The following is an 18,440-nucleotide window of genomic DNA, read 5'->3' as shown; positions in this document are numbered from 1 at the left end:
TCACTTAGCTTGGCCTGGCGCAGATCTGTGATCGCTTAGCTTGGCCTGGCGCAGATCTGTGATCGCTTAGCTTGGCCTGGCGCAGATCTGTGATCGCTTAGCTTGGCCTGGCGCAGATCTGTGATCGCTTAGCTTGGCCTGGCGCAGATCTGTGATCGCTTAGCTTGGCCTGGCGCAGATCTGTGATCGCTTAGCTTGGCCTGGCGCAGATCTGTGATCGCTTAGCTTGGCGCAGATCTGTGATCGCTTAGCTTGGCCTGGCACAGATCTGTGATCACTTAGCTTGGCCTGGCTGGTGGTGATTAAAGTGCTGTGGTCAACAGACCGCTCTGTCTGTGGTCATTTAAATGAGCATGGAGTGGGTCTGTGTGGCCCAAATGGCACCCTATTCCCTATGTAGTGCACTAATTTTAACCAGGGTCTATAGCACCCTATTCCCTATCTAGTGCACTTCTTTTAAACAGGGCCTATAGCACCCTATTCCCTATCTAGTGCACTTCTTTTAACTAGGTCCTATAGCACCCTATTCCCTTTCTAGAGCACTACATTTAACCAGGGCCCTGATGTAGGGCACTACTTAAATGATAGGGTTTCATTTGGGACGCAATATCTGTGGGTCACTAAACAAAAACACTAGTGAGGGGAAGAGTGGATCTCTGGTGGGTTCAGAACACTATAGTGTTTGAGGGGAAGAGTGGATCTCTGGTGGGTTCAGAACACTATAGTGTTTTGATGGGAAGAGTGGATAAGGAGTGTATTTGTGGGGTAGGATAGTTTTGAGTGGGAAGGACTGAGATCCGTAGTTAGTACAATACCAGAGTGGGTTGGTGGAAAAAGGTGGTGTGTGAATGTGGTGGTCACAAAACAAAATAAATTACTGAGTGGGAAAGCTAAGGGACCAAGATGCCTTGGACTGGTGCAATGTGTGTGGATGGCACCCGGAGAAGGAATGTGTGTGGATGGCACCCGGAGAAGGAATGTGTGTGGATGGCACCCGGAGAAGGAATGTGTGTGGATGGCACCCGGAGAAGGAATGTGTGTGGATGGCACCCGGAGAAGGAATGTGTGTGGATGGCACCCGGAGAAGGAATGTGTGTGGATGGCACCCGGAGAAGGAATGTGTGTGGATGGCACCCGGAGAAGGAATGTGTGTGGATGGCACCGGAGAAGGAATGTGTGTGGATGGCACCCGGAGAAGGAATGTGTGTGGATGGCACCCGGAGAAGGAATGTGTGTGGATGGCACCCGGAGAAGGAATGTGTGTGGATGGCACCCGGAGAAGGAGTGTGTGTGGATGGCACCCGGAGAAGGAGTGTGTGTGGATGGCACCCGGAGAAGGAATGTGTGTGGATGGCACCCGGAGAAGGAATGTGTGTGGATGGCACCGGAGAAGGAATGTGTGTGGATGGCACCCGGAGAAGGAAATGTGTGGATGGCACCGGAGAAGGAATGTGTGTGGATGGCACCGGAGAAGGAATGTGTGTGGATGGCACCCGGAGAAGGAATGTGTGTGGATGGCACCCGGAGAAGGAATGTGTGGATGGCACCCGGAGAAGGAATGTGTGTGGATGGCACCCGGAGAAGGAATGTGTGTGGATGGCACCCGGAGAAGGAATGTGTGTGGATGGCACCCGGAGAAGGAATGTGTGTGGATGGCACCGGAGAAGGAATGTGTGTGGATGGCACCCGGAGAAGGAATGTGGATGGCACCCGGAGAAGGATGTGTGGATGGCACCGGAGAAGGAAGTGTGTGTGGATGGCACCCGGAGAAGGAGTGTGTGTGGATGGCACCGGAGAAGGAATGTGTGTGGATGGCACCCGGAGAAGGAATGTGTGTGGATGGCACCCGGAGAAGGAATGTGTGTGGATGGCACCCGGAGAAGGAATGTGTGGATGGCACCCGGAGAAGGAATGTGTGTGGATGGCACCCGGAGAAGGAATGTGTGTGGATGGCACCCGGAGAAGGAATGTGTGGATGGCACCCGGAGAAGGAATGTGTGGATGGCACCCGGAGAAGGAATGTGTGTGGATGGCACCCGGAGGAAGTGTGTGTGGATGGCACCCGGAGAAGGATGTGTGTGGATGGCACCCGGAGAAGAATGTGTGTGGATGGCACCCGTTTTTTTAAAGAGAAGGAATGTGTGTGGATGGCACCGAGAAGGAATGTGTGTGGATGGCACCCGGAGAAGGAATGTGTGTGGATGGCACCCGAGAAGGAATGTGTGGATGGCACCCGGAGAAGGAATGTGTGTGGATGGCACCCGGAGAAGGAATGTGTGTGGATGGCACCCGGAGAAGGAATGTGTGTGGATGGCACCCGGAGAAGGAATGTGTGTGGATGGCACCCGGAGAAGGAATGTGTGTGGATGGCACCCGGAGAAGGAATGTGTGGATGGCACCCGGAGAAGGAATGTGTGGATGGCACCCGGAGAAGGAATGTGTGTGGATGGCACCCGGAGAAGGAATGTGTGGATGGCACCCGGAAAAGGAATGTGTGTGGATGGCACCGGAGAAGGAATGTGTGGATGGCACCCGGAGAAGGAATGTGTGTGGATGGCACCCGGAGAAGGAATGTGTGGATGGCACCCGGAGAAGGAATGTGTGGATGGCACCCGGAGAAGGAATGTGTGTGGATGGCACCGGAGAAGGAATGTGTGTGGATGGCACCCGGAGAAGGAATGTGTGTGGATGGCACCCGGAGAAGGAATGTGTGTGGATGGCACCCGGAGAAGGAATGTGTGTGGATGGCACCCGGAGAAGGAATGTGTGTGGATGGCACCCGGAGAAGGAATGTGTGTGGATGGCACCCGGAGAAGGAGTGTGTGTGGATGGCACCCGGAGAAGGAGTGCTCATATTAGTATTTCCCCCTTGTGCACATTGTCTATATTCTGTTTTTTTAAAGTTTTTTTTTTTTCATCACAATCCCATGGGCATTTGGCTGTTGTCACGCCTCTTTGCTACTATGCGAGCCGTCGTCATGACCACAGTTGTCACGGCTACCTGCCATGGATATACGGTCCTGTCTTCAAAGTGGGCATTAGACACACACACACACACACAACGACAAGCCACAGCGATTGGTCAGGACTAAGGAAGAAGAGGCGTCACAATCAAGTCAAGATATGGTGTTGTTTAGAGTACCACATTCCCATACGTCTTCTCTTTTTTTGTTTCTTCTACCCCCCCCCTCTCGGTCTTTCATTCTTTGGCACTGGTAGGAATGTGAGGTGGGAGGGAGGGAGGGGTGGATGGACGGAGGGAGGGAGGGAGGGGTGGATGGACGGAGGGAGGGGAGGGAGGGAGGGAGGGAGGGGATGGATGGAGGGAGGGAGGGGTGGATGGAGGGAGGGAGGGGAGTGGATGGACGGAGGGGTGGATGGACGGAGGGGAGGGAGGGAGGGATGGACGGAGGGAGGGAGGGGTGGATGGATGGAGGGGAGGGAGGGGTGGATGGACGGAGGGAGGGAGGGGGTGGATGGATGGAGGGAGGGGTGGATGGAGGGAGGGAGGGAGGGAGTGAGGGAGGGGTGGATGGACGGAGGGAGGGGGGGAGGGAGGGAGGGAGGGAGGGTGGATGGATGGAGGGAGGAGGGGTGGATGGATGGAGGGAGGGGGTGGATGGACGGACGGAGGGAGGGAGGGAGGGGTGGATGGACGGAGGGAGGGAGTGAGGGAAGGAGGGAGGGAGGGGAGGATGGACGGAGGGAGGGAGGAGGGAGGAGGGAGGGAGGGAGGAGGAGGGAGGGGTGGATGGACAGAGGGAGGGAGTGAGGGAGGGTGGATGGACAGAGGGAGGGAGTGAGGGAGGGAGGGGTGGATGGACAGAGGGAGGGAGGAGGGAGGGTGGATGGGTGGATGGACGGAGGGAGGGAGTGAGTGAGGGAGGGAGGGAGGGGTGGATGGACGGAGGGAGTGAGGGAGGGAGGGAGGGGTGGATGGACAGAGGGAGGGAGTGAGGGAGGGAGGGAGGGAGGGAGTGGGCTTCCCTGTTGTCTCTCGTTCTCTCCGTCTATTTGGAGAGTTTACTGATGACCCTGATGAGCGCTCCGTTCTCGTCTTTCAGCCTCTGGTTGTCAGCTCTCAGGTCACCGAGCACCTAGAGGAACAACATTGGTTATTGGGTTGAAAACTGACATTGAATATATCCCAAATGGCACCCTGTTCCCTATATAGTGCACTACTATTAACCAGGGTCCAAAAGTAGCGCACTACAGTCGTGGCCAAAAGTTTTGAAAATGGCACAAACATTAATTTCCACAATGTTTGCTGCTTCAGTGTCTTTAGATATTTTTGCCAGGTGTTACTATGGAATACTGAAGTATAATTACAAGCATTTCATACGTGTCAAAGGCTTTTATTGACAATTACATGAAGTTGATGCAAAGAGTCAATATTTGCAGTGTTGACCCTTCTTTTTCAAAACCTCTGCAATCCGCCCTGGCATGCTGTCAATTAACTTCTGGGCCACATCCTGACTGATGGCAGTTTATTCTTGCATAATCAATGCTTGGAGTTTGTCAGAATGTGTGGGTTTTGTTTGTCCACCCGCCTCTTGAGGATTGACCACAAGTTCTCAATGGGATTAAGGTCTGGGGAGGTTCCTGGCCATGGACCCAAAATATTGATGTTTTGCTCCCAAAGCCACTTAGTTATCACTTTTGCCTTATGGAAAGGTGCTCCATCATGCTGGAAAAGGCATTGTTCGTCACCAAACTGTTCCTGGATGGTTGGGAGAAGTTGCTCTCGGAGGATGTGTTGGTACCATTCTTTATTCATGCCAACGTTCTTAGGCAAAATTGTGAGGGAGTCCACTCCCTTAGCTGAGAAGCAACTCCACACATGAATGGTCTCAGGATGCTTTACTGTTGGCATGACACAGGACTGATGGTAGCGCTCACCTTGTCTTCTCCGGACAAGCTTTTTTCCCCAGATGCCCCAAACAATCAGAAAGGGGATTCATTAGAGAAAATGACTTTACCCCAGTCCTCAGCAGTCCAATCCCTGTACCTTTTGCAGAATATCAGTCTGTCCCTGATGTTTTTCCTGGAGAGAAGTGGCTTCTTTGCTGCCCTTCTTGGCACCAGGCCATCCTCCAAAAGTCTTCGCCTCACTGTGCGTGCAGATGCACTCACACCTGCCTGCTGCCATTCCTGAGCAAGCTCTGTACTGGTGGTGCCCCGATCCCGCAGCTGAATCAACTTTAGGAGACGGTTCTGGCGCTTGCTGGACTTTCTTGGGCGCCCTGAAGCCTTCTTCACAACAATTGAACCTCTCTCCTTGAAGTTCTTGATGATCCGATAAAAGGTTGATTTAGGTGCAATCTTACTGGCAGCAATATCCTTGCCTGTGAAGCCCTTTTTGTGCAAAGCAATGATGATGGCATATGTTTCCTGGCAAGTAACCATGGTTGACAGAGGGAGAACAATGATTCCAAGCATCACCCTCCTTTTGAAGCTTCCAGTCTGTTATTCAAACTCAATCAGCATGACAGAGTGATCTCCAGCCTTGTCTTCGTCAACACTCACACCTGTGTTAACAAAATAATCACTGAGATGATGTCAGCTGGTCCTTTTGTAGCAGGGCTGAAATGCAGTGGAAATGTTTTTTTGGGGGAATCAGTTATTTTACATGGCAAAGAGGGACTTGCAATTAACTGCAATTCATCTGATCACTCTTCATAACAGTATATGCAAATTGCCATCATACAAACTGAGGCAGCAGACTTGTATAATTTAATAATAATTATAGAAAATGTATAATTTGTGTCATTCACAAAACTTATGGCCCACGACTGTATATTGTACTGTTTGGATAGATGAAAATCGACATTGATACAATTATCGTGTGAAGAAAGACAATCCAATAATACTATAATCAGATGGATCCTGGTTTCATTTTCATGCAACTTAGTTTGGTTACCACCTACTTCAGCTCAGGTCTGTCTGCAACAGAAACGGAGAGTTAAGTGAACGCGGCAAAAGGTGGCAGGAAGTATTAGATGTGATCTCCACACCCATTGGACAACAGTACCAGTGATCTCTACACCCATTGGATAGCAGTACCAGTGATCTCCACACCCATTGGATAGCAGTACCAGTGATCTCCACACCCATTGGATAGCAGTACCAGTGATCTCCACACCCATTGGATAGCAGTACCAGTGATCTCCACACTCATTGGATAGCAGTACCAGTGATCTCCACACCCATTGGACAACAGTACCAGTGATCTCTACACCCATTGGATAGCAGTACCAGTGATCTCCACACCCATTGGATAGCAGTACCAGTGATCTCTACACCCATTGGATAGCAGTACCAGTGATCTCCACACCCATTGGATAGCAGTACCAGTGATCTCCACACCCATTGGATAGCAGTACCAGTGATCTCTACACCCATTGGATAGCAGTACCAGTGATCTCCACACCCATTGGATAGCAGTACCAGTGATCTCCACACCCATTGGATAGCAGTACCAGTGATCTCTACACCCATTGGATAGCAGTACCAGTGATCTCCACACCCATTGGATAGCAGTACCAGTGATCTCCACACCCATTGGATAGCAGTACCAGTGATCTCTACACCCATTGGATAGCAGTACCAGTGATCTCTACACCCATTGGATAGCAGTACCAGTGATCTCTACACCCATTGGATAGCAGTACCAGTGATCTCCACACCCATTGGATAGCAGTACCAGTGATCTCTACACCCATTGGATAGCAGTACCAGTGATCTCCACACCCATTGGATAGCAGTACCAGTGATCTCTACACCCATTGGATAGCAGTACCAGTGATCTCCACACCCATTGGATAGCAGTACCAGTGATCTCTACACCCATTGGATAGCAGTACCAGTGATCTCTACACCCATTGGACAACAGTACCAGTGATCTCTACACCCATTGGACAGCAGTACCAGTGATCTCCACACCCATTGGACAACAGTACCAGTGATCTCTACACCCATTGGATAGCAGTACCAGTGATCTCTACACCCATTGGATAGCAGTACCAGTGATCTCCACACCCATTGGACAACAGTACCAGTGATCTCTACACCCTGGGCCTGTATTTACAAAGTGTCTCAGCAGTACCAGTGATCTCTACACCCTGGGCCTGTATTTACAAAGTGTCTCAGCAGTACCAGTGATCTCTACACCCATTGGATAGCAGTACCAGTGATCTCCACACCCATTGGATAGCAGTACCAGTGATCTCCACACCCATTGGACAGCAGTACCAGTGATCTCTACACCCATTGGACAGCAGTACCAGTGATCTCTACACCCATTGGATAGCAGTACCAGTGATCTCCACACCCATTGGATAGCAGTACCAGTGATCTCCACACCCATTGGACAGCAGTACCAGTGATCTCTACACCCATTGGACAGCAGTACCAGTGATCTCTACACCCATTGGATAGCAGTACCAGTGATCTCCACACCCATTGGACAACAGTACCAGTGATCTCTACACCCATTGGACAGCAGTACCAGTGATCTCTACACCCTGGGCCTGTATTTACAAAGTGTCTCAGCAGTACCAGTGATCTCCACACCCATTGGACAACAGTACCAGTGATCTCTACACCCATTGGACAACAGTACCAGTGATCTCCACACCCATTGGACAACAGTACCAGTGATCTCTACACCCTGGGCCTGTATTTACAAAGTGTCTCAGCAGTAGTAGTGATCTCTACACCCTGGGCCTGTATTTACAAAGTGTCTCAGCAGTAGTAGTAGTGTTGATCAAATTGGCATTACATTTATTGTTTAAATTTGATTTAACGAATGAATAGGAGGGAGGGCCTGATCCTAGATCAGCACTCTTGTCTAAGAAAAACTTTGCCTGTGCCCCAAATGCACACTATTCCCTACTTAGTGCACTACTGTTGATCAGGGCCCATAGGTAGACCCAGAGGGAGATCCAGAGGGCCCATAGGTAGACCCAGAGGGAGACCCATAGGGAGACCCAGAGGGAGGCCCATAGGGAGAGACCCATAAAGCCCATAGGTAGACACCCATAGAGAGACCCATAGGACCCATAGGGAGACCCATAGAGAGACCCATAAGGTCCATAGGGAGACCCATAGAGAGACCCATAAGGCCCAAAGGGAGACCCGTAGAGAGACCCATAGAGAGACCCATAAGGCCCATAGGGAGGCCCATAGAGAGACCCATAAGGCCCATAGGGAGACACATCGAGAGACCCATAAGGAGACCCATAAGGCCCATATGGAGGCCCCTAGAGAGACCCATAAGGCCCAGAGGGAGAGACCCATAAAGCCCATAGGGAGGCCCATAGAGAGACCATAAAGCCCAGAGGGAGACCCATAAGGCCCACAGGGAGGCCCATAAGGCCCATAGGGAGGCCCATAGAGAGACCCATAGGGAGACGCAGAGGGCCCATAGGGAGACCCAGAGGGCCCTGATCAAAATTAGTGCACTAAACAGGGAATAGGGTGCCATTTGGGATGCACCGTATTGTGAATATGAGCCCTGATAAATAAGTACCCTGTCCTGAGAACATGTCTTGGTGCAAAGTCAGAGGATAATCAAGTGGTGACTATATACAAGACTGGTCTCCTCTGGAACAGAGCTGTACAGAGCAGCAAGCCTCCCCTCCCTGGCCCAGTCTAATGCCTTAGGGTGCATCCCAAAACGGCACCATATTCCCTATGTAGTGCCCTACTTTTGACCATGGCCCATAGAGCTCTGGTCTAAAGTAGTGCCATATATAGGGGAATAGGGTGCCATTTGGATGGCAGGGTCAGTGTACAACTTACTGCCACAACACTGGTGATTTGCAGCACAAGCCGTGAAAGAAGCAGCAAGCTGTGATGAGGCAGAGAGTCTGTGTGGAGTATAACCTGGGTTCAGGCAGAGAGTCTGTGTGGAGTATAACCTGGGTTCAGGCAGAGTCTGTGTGGAGTATAACCTGGGTTCAACCAGAGAGTCTGTGTGGAGTATAACCTGGGTTCAGGCAGAGAGTCTGTGTGGAGTATAACCTGGGTTCAGGCAGAGAGTCTGTGTGGAGTATAACCTGGGTTCAGGCAGAGAGTCTGTGTGGAGTATAACCTGGGTTCAGGCAGAGAGTGTGTGGAGTATAACCTGGGTTCAACCAGAGAGTCTGTGTGGAGTATAACCTGGGTTCAACCAGAGAGTCTGTGTGGAGTATAACCTGGGTTCAACCAGAGAGTCTGTGTGGAGTATAACCTGGGTTCAACCAGAGAGTCTGTGTGGAGTATAACCTGGGTTCAGGCAGAGAGTCTGTGTGGAGTATAACCTGGGTTCAACCAGAGAGTCTGTGTGGAGTATAACCTGGGTTCAACCAGAGAGTCTGTGTGGAGTATAACCTGGGTTCAACCAGAGAGTCTGTGTGGAGTATAACCTGGGTTCAGGCAGAGAGTCTGTGTGGAGTATAACCTGGGTTCAACCAGAGAGTCTGTGTGGAGTATAACCTGGGTTCAACCAGAGAGTCTGTGTGGAGTATAACCTGGGTTCAGGCAGAGAGTCTGTGTGGAGTATAACCTGGGTTCAGGCAGAGTCTGTGTGGAGTATAACCTGGGTTCAGGCAGAGAGTCTGTGTGGAGTATAACCTGGGTTCAACCAGAGAGTCTGTGTGGAGTATAACCTGGGTTCAACCAGAGAGTCTGTGTGGAGTATAACCTGGATTCAACCAGAGAGTCTGTGTGGAGTAAAACCTGGGTTCAACCAGAGAGTCTGCTTGGAGTAAAACCTGGGTTCAGGCAGAGAGTCTGTGTGGAGTAAGGACTTTCAGCATTTGCTTTAGCCTGCCTGGAGTGCCAGGTGACCAGGGTTTGGGCCCAGCTAACGTATTTGAAAGATTTCGTATACTATTTGAACCCAGGTGTGATCATGTTCTCTCTTTTCACCTTCAACTCCTCCTCCAGCTCAGCCACACGCCGCTCCAACATCCGTCGCTCCTGATGCGAGAGAGGAGAGAGAGAAAAAGACAGGGAGAGAGAGAGAGCCAGAGACAGAGCGAGAGAAACAGAGAGAGACAGAGAGAGACAGAGAGAGAGAGAGAGAAACAGAGAGACAGAGAGAGACAGAGAGAGACAGAGAGAGACAGAGAGAGACAGAGAGAGAGCGAGAGAAACAGAGAGACAGAGAGAGACAGAGAGAGACAGAGAGAGACAGAGAGAGACAGAGAGAGAGCGAGAGAAACAGAGAGACAGAGAGAGACAGAGAGAGACAGAGAGAGAGCGAGAGAAACAGAGAGACAGAGAGAGACAGAGAGAGACAGAGAGAGACAGAGAGAGACAGAGAGACAGAGAGAGACAGAGAGAGACAGAGAGAGAGCGAGAGAAACAGAGAGACAGAGAGAAACAGAGAGACAGAGAGAGACAGAGAGAGACAGAGAGACAGAGAGAGACAGAGAGAGCGAGAGAGAGCGAGAGAGAGAGAGAGAGACAGAGAGACAGAGAGACAGAGAGAGACAGAGAGAGACAGAGAGACAGAGAGACAGAGAGACAGAGAGACAGAGAGAGACACAGAGAGACAGAGAGAGACAGAGAGAGACAGAGAGAGACAGAGAGAGACAGAGAGAGAGACAGAGAGAGACAGAGAGAGACAGAGAGAGAGCGAGAGGAGGGTCAAGCAGCAGTAGAGGCAGTCAGTCGTGAGGCCAGGCATCAGCATCAGGTGTTTGACACTAGATAGTGTACTAGTTTCTGTATATATAACACAACACATGCCAAGTCACACACAGAAGAGAGGAAGAGGAGAGACTTACCTTCTTCTCTAGCTCGAGCATGGCTGAACAATCACTGAACCGCTCTTGTCTCTGTAGGATCACACACACACACACACACACACACACACACACACACACACACACACACACACACACACACACACACACACACACACACACACACACACACACACACACACAGTCATTTAAATGTCAACAGTAAGCAGTTAAATAGAAATTGAGAGGCTGGTCATTATGAAATGTATAATTTTGGTGACTAAGACATCAGATGTATTGTAGAACAGATGGTCAAATACTAAGCCATCAGAAAATATGACATTTTAGCTGACAGAACTACGGTACCATTTATCTCCCTCCTCCTGCACCGTGACAGAACTACGGTACCGTTTATCTCCCTCCTCCTGCACCGTGACAGAACTACGGTTTATCTCCCTCCTCCTACCGTTTATCTCCCTCCTCCTGCTGCACCGTGACAGAACTACGGTACCGTTTATCTCCCTCCTCCTGCACCGTGACAGAACTACGGTACCGTTTATCTCCCTCCTCCTGCTGCACCGTGACAGAACTACGGTACCGTTTATCTCTCTCCTCCTGCACCGTGACAGAACTACGGTACCGTTTATCTCCCTCCTCCTCCTGCACCGTGACAGAACTACGGTACCGTTTATCTCTCTCCTCCTGCACCGTGACAGAACTACGGTACCGTTTATTTCCCTCCTCCTGCACCGTGACAGAACTACGGTACCGTTTATCTCCCTCCTCCTCCTGCACCGTGACAGAACTACGGTACCGTTTATCTCCCTCCTCCTGATGTACTGTGACAGAACTACGGTACCGTTTATTTCCCTCCTCCTGCACCGTGACAGAACTACGGTACCATTTATCTCCCTCCTCCTCCTGCACCGTGACAGAACTACGGTACCGTTTATCTCCCTCCTCCTGATGTACCGTGACAGAACTACGGTACCGTTTATCTCCCTCCTCCTGCTGCACCGTGACAGAACTACGGTACCGTTTATCTCCCTCCTCCTGCTGTACCGTGACAGAACTACGGTACCTTTTATCTCTCTCCTCCTGCACCGTGACAGCAGGAGGAGGGAGACAAACGGTACTGTTTCTGTTTACTAGTCTGTCCATGAGAGATTAGTGTGTGTGACCTGGGTAACCTTGTCCAGGTCCAGTCTCGTCTGAGAGATGGTCCTCTGGGTGTCCTGCAGCTGAGACTGGAGCTGCCCATTCTCCCTGGACACCACCTCAAACAGCTGGGACAGAAAGACATTATTATTGAACTTAATTGGAACAATTTCACTATATATATATATATATATATATATATATATATATATATATATATATATATTACATACACAAATATATATATATTACATACACAAATATACACAAAAAAAAATATATATATATATATATATTACATACACACATATATAAACTTAACAAAAATATAGACTCAACAGGTAAAGTGTTGGTCCCATGTTTCATGAGCTGAAATAAAAATGTATTTCTCTCCAATGTTGTACACAAAATTTGTTTACATCCCTGTTAGTGAGCATTTCTCCTTTGCCAAGACAATCCATCCACCTAACAGATGTGGCATATCAATAAGCTGATTAAACAGCATGATCATTACACAGGTGCACCTTGTGCTGGGGGACAATAAAAAGGCCACTCTTAACATGTTCAGTTTGTCACACAACACAATGCCACAGATGTCTAAAGTTTTGAGGGAGCGTGTAATTGGCATCTAGACTGCAGGAATGTCTACCAGAGCTGTTGCCAGAGAATGGCATTTTCATTTCTCTACCATAAACCAACGTCCTTTTAGATAATTTATAGATTAAGGCCTAATGAATTTATTTCAATTGACTGATTTCCTTATATGAACTGTATCTCAGTAAAACCGTTAAAATTGTTGCATGTTGCGTTTGATTATTTTCAGTATATACAGTTGAAGTCGGAAGTTTACATCACCTTAGCCAAATACATTTAAACTCAGTTTTTCACAATTCCTGACATTTAATCCTAGTACAAATTCCCTGTTTTAGGTCAGTTAAGATCACCACTTTATTTTAAGAATGTGAAATGTCAGAATAATAGTAGAGAGAATGATTTATTCCAGCTTTTATTTCTTCCATCCCATTCCCAGTGGGTCAGAAGTTTACATACACTCAATTAGTATTTGGTAGAATTGCCTTTAAATTGTTTAACTTGGGTCAAACGTTTCAGGTAGCCTTCCACAAGCTTCCCACAATAAGTTAGGTGAATTTTGTCCCATTCCTCCTGATAGAGCTGGTGTAACTGAGTCAGGTTTGTCGGTCTCCTTGCTCGCACACACTTTTTCAGTTCTGCCAACAAATTTTCTATAGGATTGAGGTCAGGGCTTTGTGATGGCCACTCCAATACCTTGACTTTGTTGTCCTTAAGCCATTTTGCCACAACTTTGGAAGTATGCTTGGGGTCATTGTTCATTTGGAAGACCCATTTGTGATCAAGCTTTAACTTCCTGACTGATGTCTTGAGATATGGTTTCATTATATCCACATAACTTTCATTCCTCATGATGCCATCTATTTTGTGAAGTGCACCAGTCCCTCCTGCAGCAAAGCACCCCCACAACATGATGCTGCCACCCCCGTGCTTCACGGTTGGGATGGTGTTCTTCGGTTTGCAAGCCTCCCCCTTTTTCTTCCAAAAATAACAATGGTCATTATGGCCAAACAGTTCTATTTTTGTTTCATCAGACCAGAGGACATTTCTCCAAAAAGTACGATCTTTGTCCGCATGTGCAGTTGCAAACCGTAATCTGGCTTTTTAATGGTGGTTTTGGAGCAGTGGCTTCTTCCTTGCTGAGCGGCCTTTCAGGTTATGTCGATATAGGACTCGTTTTAATGTGGATATAGATACTTTTGTACCCGTTTCCTCCAGCATCTTCACAAAGTCCTTTGCTGTTGTTCTGGGATTGATTTGCGCTTTTTGCACCAAAGTACATTCATCTCTAGGAGACAGAACACGTCTCCTTCTTGAGCGGTATGACGGCTGCATGATCCCATGGTGTTTATACTTGCGTACTATTGTTTGTACAGATGAACGTGGTAACTTCAGGCTTTTGGAAGTTGCTCCCAAGGATGAACCAGACTTGTAGAGGTCTCCAATTTTTTTTGTTCTGAGGTCTTGGCTGATTTCTTTTGATTTTCCCATGATGCCAAGCAAAGAAGCACTGAGTTTGACGGCAGGCCTTGAAATACATCCACAGGTACACCTCCACTTGACTCAAATTATGTCAATTAGCCTGTCAGAAGCTTCTAAAGCCATGACATAATTTTCTGGAATTTTCCAAGCTGTTTAAAGGCACAGTCAACTTAGTGTATGGTAACTTCTGACCCACTGGAATTGTGATACAGTGAATTATAAGTGAAATAATCTGTCTGTAAACAATTGTTGGAAAAATGACTTGTGTCATGCACAAAGTAGATGTACTAACTGACTTGCCAAAACTACAGTTTGTTAACAAAAGATTTGTGGAGTGGTTGAAAAACGAGTTTTAATGACTCCAACATAAGTGTATGTAAACTTCCGACTTCAACTGTATACCATTTAGCAGATGCTTTTATCCAAAGACACGTAGTCCTGGTTAGTCGTGCATGCGTACATGTTTTTATACCAGATGAGAGAAAGCATTTATTGAATTGCATAGAGAGAGAGAGGGAGGGTTAGTTAAGCGAATGATCGCCTGTAAGAGAGTGCTGAAACCCTTCTAGACCCTCTAATATTGACTAGCCTCTTTTCAAATCATTCAAACTATCTTTACCTTCTTGTAATCCTTAGTTTCAGAGCCGCCTCCTCTGTCGATACAGTCGTTACATGACACGTCGGACCTGAAGAGAGCAGGGAGCAGAGAGGTCAGAGATATTATAATGACTCCTCAGAGGTCGGAGATATTATAATGACTCCTCAGAGGTCAGAGATATTATAATGACTCCTCAGAGGTCAGAGATATTATAATGACTCCTCAGAGGTCAGAGATATTATAATGACTCCTCAGAGGTCAGAGATATTATAATGACTCCTCAGAGGTCAGAGATATTATAATGACTCCTCAGAGGTCAGAGATATTATAATGACTCCTCAGAGGTCAGAGATATTATAATGACTCCTCAGAGGTCAGAGATATTATAATGACTCCTCAGAGGTCAGAGATATTATAATGACTCCTCAGAGGTCGGAGATATTATAATGACTCCTCAGAGGTCAGAGATATTATAATGACTCCTCAGAGGTCGGAGATATTATAATGACTCCTCAGAGGTCAGAGATATTATAATGACTCCTCAGGGATCAGAGATAATACTCACTACTGTGAGATAATCAGGAGCCAGACTGAACACGTCAAAGGCTAAAGGTCAGATCCATACCTGGTGCTGGAGTGCCTGTCTGTCTGTGGATCCTGCCCACTGCCTCCCAACCCCTCCTCTCCACTGGGCTCGTTGTCATCACTCTACAGGACCACAGAGATCACTAGGTCAATACATTATGGATGGCAATGGCCTCATTACGGCAGGTTATTAACAGGATAAAACCTGGTAACCGTATAACCAGGACTAGCCCACCGTGCACTCATTATGGATGTCAATGTCATCCTTGTGAAAGGTTATAACCAGGACTAGCCCACCGTGCACTCATTATGGATGTCAATGTCATCCTTGTGAAAGGTTATAACCAGGACTAGCTCACCGTGCACTCATTATGGATGTCAATGTCATCCTTGTGACAGGTTACAAACAGTACATGTTATAATGTCTACGCCGTCCTTATGAAAGGTTATAACCAGGACTAGCTCATGCACTCACATCTACAGCGCTCATTATGTGCTGTCAATGTCATCCTTCTTAGCAGTGCTTTTGACAGGTTATAATGCATGACTATGACAGGCTATAATGCATTTATGAGCAAATGTTTGATAGGGTTATAAGCATGACTACGACAGGCTATAATGCATTTATGAGCAAATGTTTTATAGGGTTATAAGCATGACTACGACAGGCTATAATGCATTTATGAGCAAATGTTTTATAGGGTTATAAGCCTGACTACAACAGGGTATAATGCATTTATGAGCAAGGGTTTTATAGGGTTTTAAGCATGACTACGACAGGTTACAAATGCACTCACATCTCCAGCCCTCTGAGCTCTCCTCCTGGCTCGGGCTCTCCGTCTCTCCCTGGCGATACGGTCACTCTCACTCTCCCCTTCTGCACTCCTCTCCTGGCCGGAGGTCTGGGGACGAATGGTACCAGCCGGTTGAGTCAGCCCCAACAGGTCAGACTTCTGCAGGCTGGCGATACGGGACCTCCAGCTTACTTCCTGAAGACAGTTATCATCTTTAGGAAATACGTTATCCAGCGTACATACTGATGTCCCTGGATGTTGTACACCCCCTTATAAGAAGTGTAGCTATATTGCTTATACCAATCCTCTGATGTAATACCGTTGATCTAGGGTGTAGGGGTTAAATACAGCTGGTGTAGGGTGTAGGGGTTAAATACAGCTGCTCTAGGGTGTAGGGGTTAAATACAGCTGCTCTAGGGTGTAGGGTGTAGGGGTTAAATACAGCTGGTCTAGGGTGTAGGGGTTAAATACAGCTGGTGTAGGGTGTAGGGGTTAAATACAGCTGGTCTAGGGTGTAGGGGTTAAATACAGCTGGTGTAGGGTGTAGGGGTTAAATACAGCTGCTCTAGGGTGTAGTGTGTAGGGGTTAAATACAGCTGCTCTAGGGTGTAGGGGTTAAATACAGCTGCTCTGGGGTGTAGGGGTTAAATACAGCTGCTCTAGGGTGTAGGGGTTAAATACAGCTGCTCTAGGGTGTAGGGGTTAAATACAGCTGGTGTAGGGTGTAGGGGTTAAATACAGCTGCTCTAGGGTGTAGGGTGTAAATACAGCTGGTGTAGGGTGTAGGGGTTAAATACAGCTGCTCTAGGGTGTAGGGGTTAAATACAGCTGGTGTAGTGTGTAGGGGTTAAATACAGCTGGTGTAGTGTGTAGGGTGTAGGGGTTAAATACAGCTGGTGTAGGGTGTAGGGGTTAAATACAGCTGCTCTAGGGTGTAGGGTGTAGGGGTTAAATACAGCTGCTCTAGGGTGTAGGGGTTAAATACAGCTGGTGTAGGGTGTAGTGTGTAGGGGTTAAATACAGCTGGTGTAGTGTGTAGGGTGTAGGGGTTAAATGCAGCTGCTCTAGGGTGTAGGGGTTAAATACAGCTGCTCTAGGGTGTAGGGGTTAAATACAGCTGGTGTAGGGTGTAGTGTGTAGGGGTTAAATACAGCTGCTCTAGGGTGTAGGAGGTAGGGTGTAGGGGTTAAATACAGCTGCTCTAGGGTGTAGGGTGTAGGGGTTAAATACAGCTGCTCTAGGGTGTAGGGTGTAGTGTGTAGGGGTTAAATACAGCTGCTCTAGGGTGTAGGGTATAGGGGTTAAATACAGCTGCTCTAGGGTGTAGGGGTTAAATACAGCTGGTCTAGGGTGTAGGGGTTAAATACAGCTGGTGTAGGGTGTAGGGGTTAAATACAGCTGCTCTAGGGTGTAGGGTGTAGGGGTTAAATACAGCTGGTCTAGGGTGTAGGGGTTCAATACAGCTGGTCTAGGGTGTAGGGGTTAAATACAGCTGGTGTAGGGTGTATGGGTTAAATACAGCTGGTGTAGGGTGTAGTGTGTAGGGGTTAAATACAGCTGCTCTAGGGTGTAGGGGTTAAATACAGCTGCTCTGGGGTGTAGGGGTTAAATACAGCTGCTCTAGGGTGTAGGGGTTAAATACAGCTGCTCTAGGGTGTAGGGGTTAAATACAGCTGGTGTAGGGTGTAGGGGTTAAATACAGCTGCTCTAGGGTGTAGGGGTTAAATACAGCTGGTGTAGGGTGTAGGGGTTAAATACAGCTGCTCTAGGGTGTAGGGGTTAAATACAGCTGGTGTAGGGTGTAGGGGTTAAATACAGCTGCTCTAGGGTGTAGGGGTTAAATACAGCTGCTCTAGGGTGTAGGGGTTAAATACAGCTGCTCTAGGGTGTAGTGTGTAGGGGTTAAATACAGCTGGTGTAGTGTGTAGGGTGTAGGGGTTAAATACAGCTGGTGTAGGGTGTAGGGGTTAAATACAGCTGCTCTAGGGTGTAGGGTGTAGGGGTTAAATACAGCTGCTCTAGGGTGTAGGGGTTAGATACAGCTGGTGTAGGGTGTAGTGTGTAGGGGTTAAATACAGCTGGTGTAGTGTGTAGGGTGTAGGGGTTAAATACAGCTGCTCTAGGGTGTAGGGGTTAAATACAGCTGCTCTAGGGTGTAGGGTGTAGGGGTTAAATACAGCTGCTCTAGGGTGTAGGGGTTAAATACAGCTGGTGTAGGGTGTAGTGTGTAGGGGTTAAATACAGCTGCTCTAGGGTGTAGGGTGTAGGGGTTAAATACAGCTGCTCTAGGGTGTAGGGTGTAGGGGTTAAATACAGCTGCTCTAGGGTGTAGGGTGTAGTGTGTAGGGGTTAAATACAGCTGCTCTAGGGTGTAGGGTGTAGGGGTTAAATACAGCTGCTCTAGGGTGTAGGGTGTAGGGGTTAAATACAGCTGCTCTAGGGTGTAGGTTGTAGGGTGTAGGGGTTAAATACAGCTGGTGTAGTGTGTAGGGGTTAAAT

The 18,440-nt window shown here is 48.2% G+C and overlaps 1 protein-coding gene across 9 annotated transcripts in view; it reads right to left on the bottom strand.

Annotated features, from left to right (window-relative positions):
• Window positions 1–3,852: 3,852 nt before the first annotated feature.
• The window catches only part of LOC115125795 (protein phosphatase 1 regulatory subunit 12A-like), a 78,117-nt gene continuing 63,529 nt past the window's right edge, over window positions 3,853–18,440 (bottom strand). For 6 of the 9 annotated variants that reach the window (XM_065002921.1, XM_065002913.1, XM_065002919.1 and 3 more), the window contains 7 exons: window positions 15,945–16,136; window positions 15,188–15,270; window positions 14,584–14,650; window positions 11,915–12,019; window positions 10,776–10,826; window positions 9,913–9,963; window positions 3,853–4,097 (listed from right to left, as the gene is read on the bottom strand). In XM_065002921.1, the coding sequence (XP_064858993.1) occupies window positions 4,011–4,097; window positions 9,913–9,963; window positions 10,776–10,826; window positions 11,915–12,019; window positions 14,584–14,650; window positions 15,188–15,270; window positions 15,945–16,136 (636 nt within the window). In that variant the 3' untranslated portion in view covers window positions 3,853–4,010. The remainder of the gene's footprint in view (window positions 4,098–9,912; window positions 9,964–10,775; window positions 10,827–11,914; window positions 12,020–14,583; window positions 14,651–15,187; window positions 15,271–15,944; window positions 16,137–18,440) is intronic. The other 3 variants (XM_065002914.1, XM_065002917.1, XM_065002916.1) reach the window with 3 other exon arrangements.

Source organism: Oncorhynchus nerka, linkage group LG17 (assembly GCF_034236695.1).
Source record: "Oncorhynchus nerka isolate Pitt River linkage group LG17, Oner_Uvic_2.0, whole genome shotgun sequence".
In the NCBI taxonomy this organism is placed as follows: Eukaryota; Metazoa; Chordata; class Actinopteri; order Salmoniformes; family Salmonidae; genus Oncorhynchus; species Oncorhynchus nerka.
The sequence above is the reverse complement of the archived record's forward strand: the minus strand, read 5'-3'. Positions and strand labels throughout refer to the sequence as shown.